The 24536-nt window shown below is 37.4% G+C and overlaps 1 protein-coding gene across 1 annotated transcript in view; it reads right to left on the minus strand.

Annotated features, from left to right (window-relative positions):
* foxo1a (forkhead box O1 a) overlaps positions 1 to 24536 on the minus strand; it is a 120404-nt gene that overhangs the window by 18282 nt on the left and 77586 nt on the right. Inside the window, 1 exon segment of the mRNA XM_065024171.1 lies at positions 9791 to 9985. Coding sequence (XP_064880243.1) covers positions 9791 to 9985 — 195 coding nt within the window.

Raw genomic sequence — 24536 nt, forward strand, 5'->3', positions numbered from 1 at the left:
AGGACTCCTTGCTCGCACACACTTTTTCAGTTCTGCACACACATTTTCTATAGGCCTGAGGTCAGGGCTTTGGCCACTCCAATATCTTGACTTTGTTGTCCTTAAGCCATTTTGCCACAACTTGGAAGTATGCTTGGGGTCAGTGTCCATTTGGAAGACCCATTTGCGACCAAGCTTTAACTTCCTGACTGATGTCTTGAGATGTTGCTTCAATATATCCACATCATTTTCCTGCCTCATGATGCCATCTCCTTTGTGATGTGCCCCAGTCCCTCCTGCAGCAAAACACCCACACAACATGATGCTGCCACCTCCGTGCTTCACGGTTGGGATAGTGTTCATCGGCTTGCAAGCCTCCCCCTTTTTCCTCCAAACATAACGATGGTCATTATGGCCAAACAGTTCTATTTTTGTTTCATCAGACCAGAGGACATTTCTCCAAAAAGTATGATCTTTGTCCCCATGTGCTGTTGCAAACCGATTAGTGGCTTCTTCCTTGCTGAGTGGCCTTTCAGGTTATGTCGATATAGGACTCGTTTTACTGTGGATATAGATACTTCTGTACCTGTTTCCTCCAGCATCTTCACAAGGTCCTTTGCTGTTGTTCTGGGATTGATTTTGCACTTTTCGCACCAAAGTACGTTCATCTCTAGGAGACGCGTCTGACGGCTATGTGGTCCCATGGTGTTTATACTTGCGTACTATTGTTTGTACAGGTGAACGTGGTACCTCCAGGTGTTCGGAAATTGCTCCCAAGGATAAATCAGACTTGTGGATGTCTACAATGTTTTTTCTGAGGTCTTGGCTGATATCTTTTGATTTTCCCATGATGTCAAGCAAGGAGGGACTGAGTTTGAAGGTAGGCCTTGAAATACATTCACAGGTACAAACCTACAATTGACTCAAATTACGTCAACGAGCCTATCAGAAGCTTCTAAAACCATGACATAATTTTCTGGAATTTTCCAAGCTGTTTAAAGGCACAGTCAACTTAATGTATGTAAACTTCTGACCCCCTGGAATTGTGATACAGTGAATTATAATTGTCTGTAAAACAATTGTTGGAAAAGTTACTTGTGTCATGAACAAAGTACATGTCCTAACCGACTTGCCAAAACTATAGTTTGTTAACAAGACATTTGTGGAGTGGTTGAAAAACGAGTTTTAATGACTCCAACTTAAATGAACATACACTTCCGACTTCAACTGTAGGTATCAAATCATTAAGGCCCTCTCAAGAGACCTGGCCTGGTCAGGAAAAACTCATGGTCCTGCCTATAGATACTGTATAGATATACATACTGTATAGATACTGTATATATATAGATACTGTATAGATACCGTATAGATATAGATACTGTATAGATACTGTAAAGATATAGATACTGTATAGATACTGTATAGATATAGATACTGTATAGATACTGTATAGATATAGATACTGTATAGATACTGTATAGATATAGATACTGTATAGATATAGATACTGTATAGATATAGATACCGTATAGATATAGATACTGTATAGATATAGATACTGTATAGATACTGTATAGATATAGATATAGATACTGTATAGATATAGATACTGTATAGATACTGTATAGATACTGTATATATATAGATACTGTATAGATACTGTATAGATACTGTAAAGATATAGATACTGTATAGATACTGTATAGATATAGATACTGTATAGATACTGTATAGATATAGATACTGTATAGATACTGTATAGATATAGATACTGTATAGATACTGTATAGATATAGATACTGTATAGATACTGTATAGATATAGATACTGTATAGATACTGTATAGATACTGTATAGATAAAGATCATGTATAGATACTGTATAGATATAGATACCGTATAGATATAGATACCGTATAGATATAGATACTGTATAGATATAGATACCGTATAGATACTGTATAGATATAGATACTGTATAGATACTGTATAGATACTGTATAGATATAGATACTGTATAGATACTGTATAGATATAGATACTGTATAGATACTGTATAGATACTGTGTAGATACCGTATAGATATAGATCATGTATAGATACTGTATAGATATAGATACTGTATAGATACTGTGTAGATACCGTATAGATATAGATCATGTATAGATACTGAATAGATATAGATACTGTATAGATACTGTATAGATACTGTATAGATATAGATACTGTATAGATATAGGTACTGTATAGATACTGTGTAGATACCGTATAGATATAGATCATGTATAGATACTGAATAGATATAGATACTGTATAGATACTGTATAGATATAGATACTGTGTAGATACCGTATAGATATAGATCATGTATAGATACTGTATAGATATAGATACTGTATAGATACTGTATAGATATAGATCATGTATAGATACTGTATAGATATAGATACTGTATAGATACTGTATAGATACTGTATAGATATAGATACTGTATATATACTGTATAGATATAGATACTGTATAGATACTGTATAGATACTGTGTAGATACCGTATAGATATAGATCATGTATAGATACTGTATAGATATAGATACTGTATAGATACTGTGTAGATACCGTATAGATATAGATCATGTATAGATACTGAATAGATATAGATACTGTATAGATACTGTATAGATACTGTATAGATATAGATACTGTATAGATATAGGTACTGTATAGATACTGTGTAGATACCGTATAGATATAGATCATGTATAGATACTGAATAGATATAGATACTGTATAGATACTGTATAGATATAGATACTGTGTAGATACCGTATAGATATAGATCATGTATAGATACTGTATAGATATAGATACTGTATAGATATAGATCATGTATAGATACTGTATAGATATAGATACTGTATAGATATAGATACTCTATAGATACTGTATAGATACTGTATAGATATATATAGTGTATAGATACTGTATAGATACTGTATAGATATAGATACTGTATAGATACCGTATAGATATATATACTGTATAGATACTGTATATATATAGTTACTGTATATATACTGTATAGATATAGATAATGTATAGATACTGTATAGATACTGTATAGATATAGATACTGTATAGATACCATATAGATATAGATACTGTATAGATATAGATACTGTATAGATACTGTATAGATATAGATACTGTATAGATACTGTATAGATACTGTATAGATATAGATACTGTGTAGATACCGTATAGATATAGAACATGTATAGATACTGTATAGATATAGATACTGTATAGATATAGATACCGTATAGATATAGATACTGTATAGATACCGTATAGATATAGATACTGTATAGATACTGTATAGATATATATACTGTATAGATATAGATACTGTATAGATACTGTATAGATATAGATACTGTATAGATATAGATACTGTATAGATACTGTATAGATATAGATACTGTATAGATACTGTATAGATATAGATACCGTATAGATATAGATACTGTATAGATATAGATACTGTATAGATATAGATACTGTATAGATACTGTATAGATACTGTATAGATATAGATACTGTATAGATACTGTATAGATACTGTAAAGATATAGATACTGTATAGATACTGTATAGATACTGTATAAATATAGATACTGTATAGATACTGTATAGATATAGATACTGTATAGATACTGTATAGATACTGTATAGATATAGATACTGTATAGATACTGTATAGATACTGTATAGATATAGATCATGTATAGATACTGTATAGATATAGATACCGTATAGATATAGATACCGTATAGATATAGATACTGTATAGATATAGATACCGTATAGATACTGTATAGATATAGATACTGTATAGATACTGTATAGATACTGTATAGATATAGATACTGTATAGATACTGTATAGATATAGATACTGTATAGATACTGTATAGATACTGTGTAGATACCGTATAGATATAGATCATGTATAGATACTGAATAGATATAGATACTGTATAGATACTGTATAGATACTGTATAGATATAGATACTGTATAGATATAGGTACTGTATAGATACTGTGTAGATACCGTATAGATATAGATCATGTATAGATACTGAATAGATATAGATACTGTATAGATACTGTATAGATATAGATACTGTGTAGATACCATATAGATATAGATCATGTATAGATACTGTATAGATATAGATACTGTATAGATACTGTATAGATATAGATCATGTATAGATACTGTATAGATATAGATACTGTATAGATATAGATACTCTATAGATACTGTATAGATATATATAGTGTATAGATACTGTATAGATACTGTATAGATATAGATACTGTATAGATACCGTATAGATATATATACTGTATAGATACTGTATATATATAGTTACTGTATAGATATAGATAATGTATAGATACTGTATAGATACTGTATAGATATAGATACTGTATAGATACCATATAGATATAGATACTGTATAGATATATATACTGTATAGATACTGTATAGATATAGATACTGTATAGATACTGTATAGATACTAGATACTGTGTAGATACAGTATAGATATAGATCATGTATAGATACTGTATAGATATAGATACTGTATAGATATAGATAGATATAGATATAGATACTGTATAGATACCGTATAGATATAGATACTGTATAGATACTGTATAGATATATACACTGTATAGATATAGATACTGTATAGATACTGTATAGATACTGTATAGATATAGATACTAGTATAGATATGATACTGTATAGATACTGTATAGATATAGATACTGTATAGATACTGTATAGATATAGATACTGTATATACTGTATAGATATAGATACTGTATAGATATGTATAGATACTGTATAGATATAGATACTGTATAGATATAGATACTGTATAGATACTGTAAAGATATAGATACTGTATAGATACTGTATAGATATAGATACTGTATAGATACTGTATAGATATAGATACTGTAGATACTGTATAGATATAGATACTGTATAGATACTGTATAGATACTGTATAGATATAGATAGATACTGTATAGATACTGTATAGATATAGATCTGTATAGATACTGTATAGATATAGATACTGTATAGATACCGTATAGATATAGATACTGTATAGATACTGTATAGATACTGTATAGATATAGATACTGTATAGATACTGTATAGATACTGTGTAGATACCGTATAGATATAGATCATGTATAGATACTGAATAGATATAGATACTGTATAGATAGATACTGTATAGATATAGATACTGTATAGATATAGATATAGATACTGTGTAGATACCGTATAGATATAGATCATGTATAGATACTGAATAGATATAGATACTGTATAGATACTGTATAGATATAGATACTGTGTAGATACCGTATAGATATAGATCATGTATAGATACTGTATAGATATAGATACTGTATAGATACTGTATAGATATAGATCATGTATAGATACTGTATAGATATAGATACTGTATAGATACTGATGCTGATCTAGATATAGATACTCTATAGATACTGTATAGATATGTATAGATATATATATAGTGTATAGATACTGTATAGATATAGATACTGTATAGATACTGTATAGATATATATACTGTATAGATACTGTATATATATATAGTTACTATATATACTGTATATATAGTACTGTATAGATATAGATAATGTATAGATATAGATACTGTATATATATAGTTACTGTATATATACTGTATATATATGTGTATAGATATAGATACTGTATAGATATAGATAATGTATAGATATAGATACTGTGTAGATACTGTATAGATATAGATACTGTATAGATACTGTATAGATATGTATAGATATAGATACTGTGTAGATACTGTATAGATATAGATAATGTATAGATATAGATACTGTATAGATACCGTATAGATAAATATACTGTATAGATACTGTATAGATATAGATACTGTATAGATACTGATAGATGTAGATACTGTATAGATATAGATACTGTATAGATACCGTATAGATAAATATACTGTATAGATAGATATATATAGATATAGATCTGTATATATATATATATATATATATATATATATAATATATATATTTACTGTATAGATGTAGATACTGTATAGATATAGATACTGTATAGATACTATATATATATATATATAATACTATATATATAGTTACTGTATAGATACTGTATAGATATAGATACTGTATAGATATAGATACTGTATAGATACTGTATAGATAAAGATACTGATATAGATACTGTATAGATACTGTATGTATAGATACTGATATAGATACCGTATAGATATAGATACTGTATAGATACCGTATAGATATAGATACTGTATAGATATAGATACTGTATAGATACTGTATAGATACTGTATAGATACTGTATAGATATAGATACTGTATAGATATAGATACTGTATAGATATAGATACTGTATAGATACTGTATAGATATAGATACTGTATAGATATAGATATGTATAGATATAGATACTGTATAGATATAGATACTGTATAGATATGTATAGTATATAGATACTTTATAGATACTGTATAGATATAGATACTGTATAGATATGATACTGTATAGATACTGTATATAGATACTGTATAGATACTGTATACACTATAGATACTGTATAGATACTGTATAGATATAGATACTGTATAGATACTGTATAGATATAGATACTGTATAGATACTGTATAGATATAGATACTGTATAGATACTGTATACTGATATAGATACTGTATAGATATAGATACTGTATAGATACTAGATACTATAGATATATATAGATACCGTATAGATATAGATACTGTATAGATACCGTATAGATATAGATACTGTATAGATATAGATACTGTATAGATATAGATACTACTGTATAGATACTGTATAGATATAGATACTGTATAGATACTGTATAGATATAGATACTGTACTGTATAGATACTGTGTAGATACCGTATAGATATAGATTAGTGTATGTATAGATACTGAATAGATATAGATACTGTATAGATACTGCATAGATACTGTATAGATATATATACTGTATAGATACTGTATAGATATATATACTGTATAGATACTGTATATATATAGTTACTGTATATATACTGTATATATACTGTATAGATATAGATAATGTATAGATAGTGTATAGATATAGATAATGTATAGATATAGATACTGTATATATATAGTTACTGTATATATACTGTATATATACTGTATAGATATAGATACTGTATAGATATAGATAATGTATAGATATAGATACTGTGTAGATACTGTATAGATATAGATACTGTATAGATACTGTATAGATACTGTATAGATATAGATACTGTGTAGATACTGTATAGATATAGATAATGTATAGATATAGATACTGTATAGATACCGTATAGATAAATATACTGTATAGATACTGTATAGATACTGTATAGATATAGATACTGTGTAGATACTGTATAGATATAGATAATGTATAGATATAGATACTGTATAGATACCGTATAGATAAATATACTGTATAGATAGATATATATACTGTATATATATACTGTATATGTATAGATATAGATACTGTATAGATATTACTGTATAGATACTGTATATATATATATATAACTATATATATAGTTACTGTATAGATACTGTATAGATATAGATACTGTATAGATACTGTATAGATACTGTATAGATAAAGATAATAGATACTGTATAGATATAGATCATGTATAGATACTGTATAGATATAGATACTGTAAAGATATAGATACCGTATAGATATAGATACTGTATAGATACCGTATAGATATAGATATGATAGATATAGATATATAGATACTGTATAGATATATAGATACTGTATAGATACTGTATAGATATAGATACTGTATAGATACTGTATAGATATAGATATACTGATATAGATACTGTATAGATATAGATACTGTATAGATATAGATACTGTATAGTATAGATACTGTATAGATAGATAGATACTGTATAGATATTTATAGATACTGTATAGATATAGATACTGTATAGATACTTTATAGATACTGTATAGATATATACTGTAAAGATATAGATACTGTATAGATACTGTATAGATATAGATACTGTATAGATACTGTATAGATATAGATACTGTATAGATACTGTATAGATATAGATACTGTATAGATATATAGATACTGTATAGATATAGATACTGTATAGATATAGATACTGTATAGATATAGATACTGTATAGATACTGTAGATACTGTATAGATATAGATACTGTATAGATACTGTATAGATATAGATACTGTATAGATACTGATATAGATATAGATACCGTATAGATATAGATACTGTATAGATATATAGATATATAGATACTGTATAGATATAGATACTGTATAGATACTGTATAGATACTGTATAGATATAGATACTGTATAGATACTGTATAGATATAGATACTGTATAGATACTGTGTAGATACCGTATAGATATAGATCATGTATAGATACTGTAATAGATATAGATACTGTATAGATACTGTATAGATATAGATACTGTATAGATATAGATACTGTGTAGATACCGTATAGATATAGATCATGTATAGATACTGTATAGATATAGATACTGTATAGATACTGTATAGATATAGATACTGTATAGATATAGATCATGTATAGATACTGTATAGATATAGATACTGTATAGATACTGTATATATATAGTTACTGTATATATACTGTATAGATATAGATAATGTATAGATACTGTATAGATACTGTATATATATATAGATACTGTGTAGATACTGTATAGATATAGATACTGTATAGATACTGTATAGATACTGTATAGATACTGTATATATATAGTTACTGTATATATACTGTATATATACTGTATAGATATAGATAATGTATAGATACTGCATAGATATAGATAATGTATAGATATAGATACTGTATATATATATAGTTACTGTATATATACTGTATAGATATAGATAATGTATAGATACTGTATAGATATAGATAATGTATAGATATAGATACTGTGTAGATACTGTATAGATATAGATACTGTATAGATACTGTATAGATATAGATACTGTGTAGATACTGTATAGATATAGATAATGTATACATATAGATACTGTATAGATACCGTATAGATAAATATACTGTATAGATACTGTATAGATATAGATATAGATACTGTATAGATATAGATAATGTAGATATAGATACTGTATAGATACCGTATAGATAAATATACTGTATAGATAGATATATATACTGTATATATACTGTATATATATATATATATATTTACTGTATAGATATAGATACTGTATAGATATAGATACTGTATAGATACTGTATATATATATATAACTATATATATATATATATATATAGTTACTGTATAGATACTGTATAGATATAGATACTGTATAGATACTGTATAGATACTATATATATAGATACTGTATAGATACTGTTTAGATATAGATACTGTCTAGATACTGTATACATATAGATACTGTATAGATATAGATACTGTATAGATACTGTATAGATACTGTATATAAATATAGTTACTGTATAGATACTGTATAGATATAGATACTGTATAGATACTGTAGGTAATATAATAAAGACATTGAACAACAGTTTATTTCTGTACCTTCTTCTTAGCAGCCCGTCCTCTGCTCTTGGCGAACTTGCTGTTGTTGTTGTCCATGGAGGCTGCTCTACGTCGAGGGGACTTTCCAGTCTTCCCTCCCTCGGGGTTTAGCATCCACCAGGAACTCTTCCCTGTCCCCTCGTTCTGCACACGGACGAACCGACTGTGGAGGGACAGGTTGTGCCGGATAGAATTCTGGAGAGAGGTAGAGAGATGGAGAGGAGGGAGAGAGATGGAGAGGAGGGAGAGAGATGGAGAAGGGTGAGAGGAGGGAGAGAGATGGAGGAGGGAGAGGAGGGAGAGAGATGGAGAGGAGGGAGAGAGATGGAGAAGGGTGAGAGGAGGGAGAGAGATGGAGGAGGGAGAGAGATGGAGAGGAGGGAGAGAGATGGTGAAGGGTGAGAGGAGGAAGAGAGATTGAGGAGGATAGAGAGATGGAGAGGAGGGAGAGAGATGGAGAAGGGTGAGAGGAGGGAGACGGAGGAGGGAGAGGAGGGAGAGAGATGGAGAGGAGGGAGAGATGGAGAAGGGTGAGAGGAGGGAGAGAGATGGAGAGGAGGGAGAGAGATGGATGGAGAGGGTGAGAGGAGGGAGAGAGATGGAGAAGGGTGAGAGAGGGAGGGAGAGGAGAGGAGGGAGAGAGATGGAGGTGGAGAAGGGTGAGAGGAGGGAGAGAGACGGAGAAGGGTGAGAGGAGGGAGAGAGATGGAGAGGAGGGAGAGAGATGGAGAAGGGTGGAGAATGGGTGATGAGTCCAGAGGGAGAGGGATACAGCCTCACGGTGAGCTCAGTACTATTCTATTAAAGGGATACGGCCTCACGGTGAGCTCAGTAGGGATACGGCCTCACGAGCTCAGTGGGAGACGGCCTCAGGGTGAGCTCAGAGGGAGGGACGGTGAGCTCAGTACTATTCTATTAAAGGGATACAGCCTCACGGTGAGCTCAGTACTATGGAGAAGGGGTGAGCTCAGGACTATTCTATTAAAGGGATACGAGAGCTCAGACTGGAGACGGCCTCACGGGGCTGAGTACTATTCTATTAAAGGGATACGGGAGCTCAGATGGGAGAGGAGGTGAGCTCAGTACTATTCTATTAAAGGATGGACGGTGAGCTCAGTACTATTCTATTAAAGGGAGGGGTGAGCTCAGTACTATTCTATTAAAGGAGATACGGGGTGAGCTCAGTACTATTCTATTAAAGGGATACGGCCTCACGGTGAGCTCAGTACTATTCTATTAAAGGAGAAGGACGGTGAGCTCAGTACTATTCTATTAAAGGGATACGGCCTCACGGTGAGCTCAGTACTATTCTATTAAAGGGATAGGACGGTGAGCTCAGTACTATGGGATACGGGTGAGCTCAGTACTATTCTATTAAAGGGATACGGGTGAGCTCAGTACTATTCTATTAAAGGGATGGAGGTGAGCTCAGTACTATTCTATTAAAGTGATACGGAGGTGAGCTCAGTAGATGGATACGGAGGTGAGCTCAGATTCTATGGAGAACGGGAGCTCAGAATGGTACGGCCTCACGGTGAGCTCAGTACTATTCTATTAAAGGGATACGGCTTGAGCTCAGTACTATTCTATTAAAGAGGGCCTCAGGTGAGCTCAAATTCTATTAAGGGATACACGGTGAGCTCAGTACTATTCTATTAAAGGGATACGGCCTCACGGTGAGCTCAGTACTATTCTATTAAAGGGATACGGCCTCACGGTGAGCTCAGTACTATTCTATTAAAGGGATACAGCCTCACGGTGAGCTCAGTACTATTCTATTAAAGGGATACGGCCTCACGGTGAGCTCAGTACTATTCTATTAAAGGGATACGGCCTCACGGTGAGCTCAGTACTATTCTATTAAAGGGATACGGCCTCACGGTGAGCTCAGTACTATTCTATTAAAGGGAGAGGGCCTCACGGTGAGCTCAGTACTATTCTATTAAAGGGATACAGCCTCACGGTGAGCTCAGTACTATTCTATTAAAGGGATACGGCCTCACGGTGAGCTCAGTACTATTCTATTAAAGGGATACGGCCTCACGGTGAGCTCAGTACTATTCTATTAAAGGGATACGGCCTCACGGTGAGCTCAGTACTATTCTATTAAAGGGATACGGCCTCACGGTGAGCCTACTATTCTATTAAAGGGATGGCCTCACGGTGAGCTCAGTACTATTCTATTAAAGGGATACGGCCTCACGGTGAGCTCAGTACTATTCTATTAAAGGGATACGGCCTCACGGTGAGCTCAGTACTATTCTATTAAAGGGATACGGTGAGCCTCTATTAAAGGGAGAGGCCTCACGGTGAGCTCAGTACTATTCTATTAAAGGGATACGGCCTCACGGTGAGCTCAGTACTATTCTATTAAAGTGATACGGCAGTACTCACGGTGAGGCTCACGGTGAGCTCAGTACTATTCTATTAAAGGGATACGGCCTCACGGTGAGCTCAGTACTATTCTATTAAAGGGATACGGCCTCACGGTGAGCTCAGTACTATTCTATTAAAGTGATACGGCCTCACGGTGAGCTCAGTACTATTCTATTAAAGGGATACGGCCTCACGGTGAGCTCAGTACTATTCTATTAAAGGGATACGGCCTCACGGTGAGCTCAGTACTATTCTATTAAAGGGATACGGCCTCACGGTGAGCTCAGTACTATTCTATTCTATTGAAAAGCTGCGGGATACGTTTTGAGCCATTGCGTCGTTGTCACCAGCTCGCCAGGTGTGATGTGATTGCCCTTCAAAGACCACTTGTACACTACTTTTGACCAGATCGTGTGCCCTTTCCTGTATCTCAGGGCAAATAGTGCACTACAGTATATAAATAGGGAATAGAGTGCCACTGGGGACTGTACACCATCCCTGTGTGCCCTTTCCTGTAACATCTCAGCATACAGGCTTAAATCCCTCCAGCTGCCTGGCTTTATAATCCTAATACTGCTGGCACTGGTAGAGGAGAAGGTCACTCCTACATCTACTACCAGGTAGAGGAGAAGGTCCCTACTACACCATCTACTACCAGGTAGAGGAGAAGGTCACTAGAGGAGAAGGTCACTACTACCAGGTAGAGGAGAAGGTCACTCCTACATCTACTACCAGGTAGAGGAGAAGGTCACTACTACACCATCTACTACCAGGTAGAGGAGAAGGTCACTAGGGAGAAGGTCCTACATCTAATACCAGGTAGAGGAGAAGGTCACTACTACATCTACTACCATCTACTACCATCTAATACCAGGTAGAGGAGAAGGTCACTCCTACACCATCTACACCAGGTCTACCATCTAATACCAGGTAGAGGAGGTCAAGGGTCACTCCTACACCAGGTCTACATCTACCAGGTAGAGGAGAAGGTCCCCTACACCATCTAATACAAGGTAGAGGAGAAGGTCACTACACCATTTACACCATCTAATACCAGGTAGAGGAGAAGGTCACCACTACACCATCTACTACCAGGTAGAGGTCACTCCTACATCTAATACCAGGTAGAGGAGAAGGTCAGGAGAGGAGGTCACTACTACACCATCTACTACCAGGTAGAGGAGAAGGTCACTCCTACATCTACTACCAGGTAGAGGAGGAGAAGGAGAAGATCACTCCTACACCATCTAATACCAGGTAGAGGAGAAGGTCACTCCTACCTACACCATCTAATACCAGGTAGAGGAGAAGGTCACCACTACACCATCTACTACCAGGTCACTATCTACCAGGTAGAGGAGAAGGTCCTACTCCCATCTACTACCAGGTAGAGGAGAAGGTCCCATCTAATACCAGGTAGAGGAGAAGGTCAGGTAGAGGAGAAGGTCACTCCTCTACACCATCTAATACCAGGTAGAGGAGAAGGTCACTCCTACATCTACTACCAGGTAGAGGAGAAGGTCCCTACTACACCTCTACTACAGGTAGAGGAGAAGGTCACTCCTACACCATCTAATACCAGGTAGAGGAGAAGGTCACTACTACATCTAACTACCAGGTAGAGGAGAAGGTCCCTACTACACCATCTAATACAAGGTAGAGGAGAAGGTCACTCCTACACCATCTTACTACACTCCTAGGTAGAGGAGAAGGTCACTCCTACTACACCATCTACTACCAGGTAGAGGAGAAGGTCCCTACTACACCATCTACTACCAGGTACTAACTATTATAGTCACAGCCAGTCTGGTAGAGGAGAAGGTCCCTGAGAGGAGAAGGTCCATCACCATCTACTAGGTACCATCTAATAGGTTACTAACATTATAGGTACAGCTCTGGTACAGGAGAAGGTCACTACCATCTAATACCAGGTAGAGGAGAAGGTCTCTACACCATCTACTACCAGGTTTACATCTTACCAGGTTTAAGTCATTATAGTACAGACTGAGCCATTTACAGACCATAATATTACAACAGCTCTGTAGCGTCTCTACACTTCCTTTACAACATTTTAAGTCATTTAGTGAGCTTTCAAATTGGTGCTTATGACATCCAGTGGAACAGCCACTTTACAATAGTGCATCTAAATCTTTTAAGGGGGGTGAGAAGGATTACTTTATCCTATCCTAGGTATGCCTTAAAGAGGTGGGGTTTCAGGTGTCTCCGGAAGGTGGTGATTGCCTCCGCTGTCCTGGCGTCGTGAGGGAGTTTGTTCCACCATTGGGGGGCCAGAGCAGCGAACAGTTATGATGAACAGTGGTGATTGACTCCTCTCACATCAACAAAGGAGCATGATGTCTTTGATTTATGTCCTTCATAATTATAGTTGCTCTGGTTGGCGCGACTCGGCTATAGTATGTCAGAATGGAGCCGGAGGGGAGGGCTGACGTTTTATGGGCTTTAAAACTAACTGGGTTATTTTGTTTGTTTTCTCGCATTGTTTGTAACTTATTTTGTACATAATGTCTGAAAAGAGTGTCTGGACATCAGCACAGCGAATACTTTTACCTTGAATTGACTAATAATTTTTCTTTAATGAGTCGGCCTAGAGGGATCCTGACTCACACTGCCCTTTCACACCTGGGCGAAAGGAACACCTAAGAATGCTGTTCATTGCCTATTCATGCAATTCATTGCCAATAGCTCAGGTTTTAGTGCCCTCAAAGCTCATCACTCTAAGGACCCTGGGACTAAACACCTCCCTCTGCAACTGCATTCTGGACTTCCTGACAGTCTGAACCAGGTGGGCCGTCACTCACGACACACGGCCAGGCACGACTCCATCACCATCATTAAGTTTGCCGATGACACAACAGTTCCTGATCACCTGCCTATGACCGTGTGGTGCACGGACAACAACCTCTCCTCAACCTTCCCTCAACGTGATCAAGACAAAGGAGATGATTGTGGACTACAGGAAAATGAGGACCAAGCACGCCTCATCTCATCGATGGGGCTGTAGTGGAGCAGGTTGAGAGCTTCAAGTTCCTTGGCGTCCACATCACCAACAAACTATCATGGTCCAAGCACACCAAGACAGTCGTGAAGAGGGCACGACAAAAACCTATTCCACCTCAGGACCGCAAGGCACTACAGAGGGTAGTACGTCCTAGTACATCACCGGGGCCAAGCTTCCTGCCATCCAGGACCTCTATACCAGGCGGTGTCAGAGGAATGCCCCAAAATTGTCAATGACTCCAGCCTGCTACCTCAAGGCAATACCCCAAGTCTAGGTCCAAGAGGCTTCTATTCCACCTCCACCTGTATACACTAGACTACCCCCAATCTGCCACCTCAAGGCAAGCGGATACCAGCGCTACAGTCTACCTTCTATGTACAAATACACTGGAGAGGGTGCCGTTGTTGACTGCCATTCTAAACCTTTCCACCTGCCCAAACCATAAGACCCCTAATAAATGTTACCTAATTAGTTTATTATCTATGCATAAGTCACTTTACCCCTACCTATATTCCTTGAGGAACCTGTACCCCCTGCACATTGACCCCTGTTATTTTATTGTGATACTTCATTTTTTTTTTTTTTTTACTTTAGTTTATTTTGTAAATATTTTCTTAACTCTATTTTCTAAAAACTGCATTGTTGGTTAAGGGCTTGTCAGTGAGCATTTCACATTCCACCTGTTGTATTCGGCATGTGACAAATGAAATGGTATTTTATTAGATTGAGCTGTTTTGTCTTGGTGCCTGTCTGTATTTTCCTTAAACATTTATTTTAACAATCCATGAAATGAAAAATAAATATATTTCAAGAACATATTTTTGGTCAGTAGGTTACTCAACATAACAACAAATGGGTGGAGTAGGCATTCTATGTGCATTTCCTTTCTAGTTGACCAATGCCTATTCTCCCTTAAAAACAGTAAAACAGGTGGTTTTAGGGCACCACCCATTCTAATACCCCACATTCCACCTGTATACACTACCATTCTAATACCCCACATTCCACCTGTATACACTACACTACCATTCTAATACCCCACATTCCACCTGTATACACTACACTACCATTCTAATACCCCACATTCCACCTGTAATACACTACCATTCTAATCCCCACATTCCACCTGTATACACTACCATTCTAATACCCCACATTCCACCTGTATATTCCATTCTAATACCCCACATTCCACCTGTATACATTCACCTTCTAATACCCCACATTCCACCTGTATACACTACACATTCTAATACCCCCACATTCCACCTGTATACACTACCATTCCCCCCACCTGTATACACTACCATTCTAATAGCCCCACATTCCACCTGTATACACTACACTACCATTCTAATACCCCACATTCCACCTGTATACACTACCATTCTAATAGCCCACATTCCACCTGTATACACTACCATTCTAATGCCCCACATTCCACCTGTATACACTACCTATTCTAATACCCCACATTCCACCTGTATACACTACACTACCATTCTAATACCCCACATTCCACCTGTATACACTACCATTCTAATACCCCACATTCCACCTGTATACTACACTACCATTCTAATACCCCTACATTCCACCTGTATACACTACCATTCTAATACCCACATTCCACCTGTATACACTACCATTCTAATACCCACATTCCACCTGTATACACTACCATTCTAATACCCCACATTCCACCTGTATACACTACCATTCTAATACCCCACATTCCACCTGTATACACTACACTACCATTCCACCTAATACCCCACTTTCTAATACATTCCACCTGTATACACTACTGCCATTCTAATACCCCACATTCCACCTGTATACACTACCATTCTAATACCCCACATTCCACCTGTATACACTACCATTCTAATACCCCACATTCCACCTGTATACACTACCATTCTAATACCCCACATTCCACCTGTATACACTACACTACCATTCTAATACCCCACATTCCACCTGTATACACTACACACTACCATTCTAATACCCCACATTCCACCTGTATACACTACCATTCTAATACCCCACATTCCACCTGTATACTACACTACCATTCTAATACCCCACATTCCACCTGTATACACTACCATTCTAATACCCCACATTCCACCTGTATACACTACCATTCTAATACCCATTCCTGTATACACTACCATTCTAACATTCCACCTGTATACACTACCATTCTAATACCCCCACATTCCACCTGTATACACTACCATTCTAATACCCCACATTCCACCTGTATACACTACCATTCTAATAGCCCACATTCCACCTGTATACACTACCATTCTAATACCCACATTCCACCTGTATACACTACCATTCTAATACCCCACATTCCACCTGTATACACTACTACCATTCTAATAGCCCACATTCCACCTGTATACACTACCATTCTAATGCCCCACATTCCACCTGTATACACTACCATTCTAATACCCCACATTCCACCTGTATACACTACTATTCTAATACCATTCTAATAATGCCCCACATTCCACCTGTATACACTACCATTCTAATACCCCACACCTGTATACACTTCTAATATTCCACCTGTATACACTCCACCCACCTGTATACACTACCATTCTAATACCCCACATTCCACCTGTATACACTACACTACCATTCTAATACCCCACATTCCACCTGTATACACTACCATTCTAATACCCCACATTCCACCTGTATACACTACCATTCTAATACCCCACATTCCACCTGTATACACTACCATTCTAATACCCCACATTCCACCTGTATACACTACCATTCTAATACCCCACATTCCACCTGTATACACTACCATTCTAATACCCCACATTCCACCTGTATACACTACCATTTCTAATGCCCCACATTCCACCTGTATACACTACCATTCTAATGCCCCACATTCCACCTGTATACACTACCATTCTAATACCCCACATTCCACCTGTATACACTACACTACCATTCTAATACCCCACATTCCACCTGTATACACTACACTACCATTCTAATGCCCCTACATTCCACCTGTATACACTACCATTCTAATACCCCACATTCCACCTGTATACACTACCATTCTAATACCCCACATTCCACCTGTATACACTACCATTCTAATGCCCACATTCCACCTGTATACACTACCATTCTAATACCCACATTCCACCTGTATACACTACACTACCATTCTAATACCCCACATTCCACCTGTATACACTACTAATACCCCACCTGTATACATTTCTAATACCCCACATTCCACCTGTATTCCACTACCATGTATAATACCCCACATTCCACCTGTATACACTACCATTCTAATGCCCCACATTCCACCTGTATACACTACCATTCTAATACCCACATTCCACCTGTATACACTACACTACCATTCTAATACCCCACATTCCACCTGTATACACTACACTTCCACCATTCTAATACCCCCCACATTCCACCTGTATACACTACCATTCTAATACCCCACATTCCACCTGTATACACTACCATTCTAATGCCCCACATTCCACCTGTATACACTACCATTCTAATGCCCCACATTCCACCTGTATACACTACCATTCTAATACCCCACATTCCACCTGTATACACTACACTACCATTCTAATACCCCACATTCCACCTGTATACACTACACTACCATTCTAATACCCCACATTCCACCTGTATACACTACCATTCTAATACCCCACATTCCACCTGTATACACTACACTACCATTCTAATACCCCACATTCCACCTGTATACACTACCATTCTAATGCCCCACATTCCACCTGTATACACTACCATTCTAATACCCCACATTCCACCTGTATACACTACACTACCATTCTAATGCCCCACATTCCACCTGTATACACTACACTACCATTCTAATACCCCACATTCCACCTGTATACACTACCATTCTAATACCCCACATTCCACCTGTATACACTACCATTCTAATACCCCACATTCCACCTGTATACACTACACTACCATTCTAATACCCCACATTCCACCTGTATACACTACTTCTACTACCATTCTAATACACTACCCACATTCCACCTGTATACACTACCATTCTAATACCCCATTCCACCTGTATACACTACCATTCTAATACCCCACATTCCACCTGTATACACTACCATTCTAATACCCCACATTCCACCTGTATACACTACCATTCTAATGCCCCATTCCACCTGTATACACTACCATTCTAATACCCCACATTCCACCTGTATACACTACACTACCATTCTAATACCCCACATTCCACCTGTATACACTTTCTAATACCCCACATTCCACCTGTATACACTACCATTCTAATACCCCACATTCCACCTGTATACACTACCATTCTAATACCCCACATTCCACCTGTATACACTACCATTCTAATACCCCACATTCCACCTGTATACACTACCATTCTAATACCCCACATTCCACCTGTATACACTACCATTCTAATACCCCACATTCCACCTGTATACACTACCATTCTAATACCCCACATTCCACCTGTATACACTACACTACCATTCTAATACCCCACATTCCACCTGTATACACTACCATTCTAATACCCCACATTCCACCTGTATACACTACACTAATACCCCACATTCCACCTGTATACACTACCATTCTAATACCCCACATTCCACCTGTATACACTACACTACCATTCTAATGCCCCACATTCCACCTGTATACACTACCATTCTAATACCCCACATTCCACCTGTATACACTACACTACCATTCTAATACCCACATTCCACCTGTATACACTACCATTCTAATACCCCACATTCCACCTGTATACACTACACTACCATTCTAATACCCCACATTCCACCTGTATACACTACCATTCTAATACCCACATTCCACCTGTATACACTACCACTACCATTCTAATGCCCCACATTCCACCTGTATACACTACACCATTCTAATGCCCCATTCCACCTGTATACACTACCATTCTAATGCCCCACATTCCACCTGTATACACTACACTACCATTCTAATGCCCCACATTCCACCTGTATACACTACACTACCATTCTAATGCCCCACATTCCACCTGTATACACTACACTACCATTCTAATACCCCACATTCCACCTGTATACACTACACTACCATTCTAATGCCCCACATTCCACCTGTATACACTACACTACCATTCTAATGCCCCACATTCCACCTGTATACACTACACTACCATTCTAATACCCCACATTCCACCTGTATACACTACCACTACCATTCTAATACCCCACATTCCACCTGTATACACTACCATTCTAATACTTCCACCTGTATACCCACTACATTCCACCTGTATACACTACCATTCTAATGCCCCACATTCCACCTGTCTAATACCATTCTAATACCCCACATTCCACCTGTATACACTACACTACCATTCTAATGCCCCACATTCCACCTGTATACACTACCATTCTAATACCCCACATTCCACCTGTATACACTACACTACCATTCTAATACCCCACATTCCACCTGTATACACTACCATTCTAATACCCCACATTCCACCTGTATACACTACACTACCATTCTAATGCCCCACATTCCACCTGTATACACTACACTACCATTCTAATACCCCACATTCCACCTGTATACACTACACTACCATTCTAATACCCCACATTCCACCTGTATACACTACACTACCATTCTAATGCCCCATTCCACCTGTCCACTACCATTCTAATACCCACATTCCACCTGTATACACTACACTACCATTCTAATGCCCCACATTCCACCTGTATACACTACACTACCATTCTAATACTAATGCCCACATTCCACCTGTATACACTACACTACCATTCTAATACCCCACATTCCACCTGTATACACTACACTACCATTCTGTATATACCCTAATGCATTCCACCTGTATACACTACACTACCATTCTAATGCCCCACATTCCACCTGTATACACTACCATTCTAATACATTCCACCTGTATACACTACACTACCATTCTAATGCCCCACATTCCACCTGTATACACTACCATTCTAATGCCCCACATTCCACCTGTATACACTACACTACCATTCTAATACCCCACATTCCACCTGAATACACTACACTACCATTCTAATACCCCACATTCCACCTGTATACACTACCATTCTAATGCCCCACATTCCACCTGTATACACTACACTACCATTCTAATACCCCACATTCCACCTGTATACACTACCATTCTAATACCCCACATTCCACCTGTATACACTACACTACCATTCTAATGCCCCACATTCCACCTGTATACACTACACTACCATTCTAATGCCCCACATTCCACCTGTATACACTACCCATTCTAATACCCCACATTCCACCTGTATACACTACACTACCATTCTAATGCCCCATTCCACCTGTACATTCCACCTGTATACACACTACCATTCTAATGCCCCACATTCCACCTGTATACACTACACTACCATTCTAATACCCCACATTCCACCTGTATACACTACACTACCATTCTAATGCCCCACATTCCACCTGTATACACTACACTTCCACCATTCTAATGCCCCACATTCCACCTGTATACACTACCATTCTAATGCCCCACATTCCACCTGTATACACTACACTACCATTCTAATCCCCACATTCCACCTGTATACACTACACTACCATTCTAATACCCCACATTCCACCTGTATACACTACACTACCATTCTAATGCCCCACATTCCACCTGTATACACTACACTACCATTCTAATACCCCACATTCCACCTGTATACACTACACTACCATTCTAATGCCCCACATTCCACCTGTATACACTACACTACCATTCTAATGCCCCACATTCCACCTGTATACACTACACTACCATTCTAATACCCCACATTCCACCTGTATACACTACCATTCTAATACCCCACATTCCACCTGTATACACTACACTACCATTCTAATGCCCCACATTCCACCTGTATACACTACCATTCTAATACCCCACATTCCACCTGTATACACTACACTGCCATTCTAATGCCCCACATTCCATACACTGTACCATTCTAATACACATTCCACCTGTACTACCATTCTAATACCCCACATTCCACCTGTATACACTACACTACCATTCTAATGCCCCACATTCCACCTGTATACACTACACTACCATTCTAATACCCCACATTCCACCTGTATACACTACACTACCATTCTAATACCCACATTCCACCTGTATACACTACCACTTCTAATACCCCACATTCCACCTGTATACACTACCATTCTAATACCCCACATTCCACCTGTATACACTACCATTCTAATACCCCACATTCCACCTGTATACACTACACTACCATTCTAATACCCCACATTCCACCTGTATACACTACACTACCATTCTAATACCCCACATTCCACCTGTATACACTACACTACCATTCTAATACCCCACATTCCACCTGTATACACACTACCATTCTAATACCCCACATTCCACCTGTATACACTACCATTCTAATACCCCACATTCCACCTGTATACACTACACTACCATTCTAATGCCCCACATTCCACCTGTATACACTACCATTCTAATACCCCACATTCCACCTGTATACACTACCCATTCTAATACCCCACATTCCACCTGTATACACTACACTACCATTCTCTTCCACCTGTATACACTACCATTCTATTCCACCTGTATACACTACCCATTCTAATGCCCCACATTCCACCTGTATACACTACACTACCATTCTAATACCCCACATTCCACCTGTATACACTACCATTCTAATACCCCACATTCCACCTGTATACACTACCATTCTAATACCCCACATTCCACCTGTATACACTACCATTCTAATACCCCACATTCCACCTGTATACACTACCATTCTAATACCCCACATTCCACCTGTATACACTACCATTCTAATACCCCACATTCCACCTGTATACACTACACTACCATTCTAATGCCCCACATTCCACCTGTATACACTACACTACCATTCTAATACCCCACATTCCACCTGTATACACTACCATTCTAATAACCCACATTCCACCTGTATACACTACCATTCTAATACCCCACATTCCACCTGTACACTAATACCCCACATTCCACCTGTATACACTACCATTCTAATGCCCCACATTCCACCTGTATACACTACTACCATTCTAATACCCCACATTCCACCTGTATACACTACCATTCTAATACCATTCCACCTAATACCCCACATTCCACCTAATACACTACATTCCACCTGTATACCTATTCTAATACCCCACATTCCACCTGTATACACTACACTACCATTCTAATACCCACATTCCACCTGTTCCACCATTCTGTATACACTGTATACACTACCATTCTAATGCCCCACATTCCACCTGTATACACTACCATTCTACCACATTCTATACACTACCCCCCACATTCCACCTGTATACACTACCATTCTAATACCCCACATTCCACCTGTATACACTACCATTCTAATACCCCACATTCCACCTGTATACACTACCTACCATTCTAATGCCCCACATTCCACCTGTATACACTACCATTCTAATACCCCACATTCCACCTGTATACACTACCATTCTAATGCCCCACATTCCACCTGTACACTACCATTCTAATACCCACATTCCACCTGTATACACTACCATTCTAATACCCCACATTCCACCTGTATACACTACCTAATGCCCCACATTCCACCTGTATACACTACACTACCATTCTAATACCCCACATTCCACCTGTATACACTACCATTCTAATACCCCACATTCCATTCTAATACCATTCTAATACCCCACATTCCACACTACCATTCTGTATACACTACACTACCATTCTAATACCCCACATTCCACCTGTATACACTACCATTCTAATACCCCACATTCCACCTGTATACCTACCATTCTATTTCCACCTGTATACACTACACTACCATTCTAATACCCCACATTCCACCTGTATACACTACCATTCTAATACCCCACATTCCACCTGTATACACTACACATTCTAATGCCCCACATTCCACCTGTATACACTACACTAATGCCATTCCACCTAATGCCCATTCTAATGCCCCACATTCCACCTGTATACACTACACTACCATTCTAATGCCCCACATTCCACCTGTATACACTACCATTCTAATAACCCCACATTCCACCTGTATACACTAC

This window comes from Oncorhynchus nerka, linkage group LG11 (genome assembly GCF_034236695.1).
Source record: "Oncorhynchus nerka isolate Pitt River linkage group LG11, Oner_Uvic_2.0, whole genome shotgun sequence".
Classification (NCBI taxonomy): Eukaryota; Metazoa; Chordata; class Actinopteri; order Salmoniformes; family Salmonidae; genus Oncorhynchus; species Oncorhynchus nerka.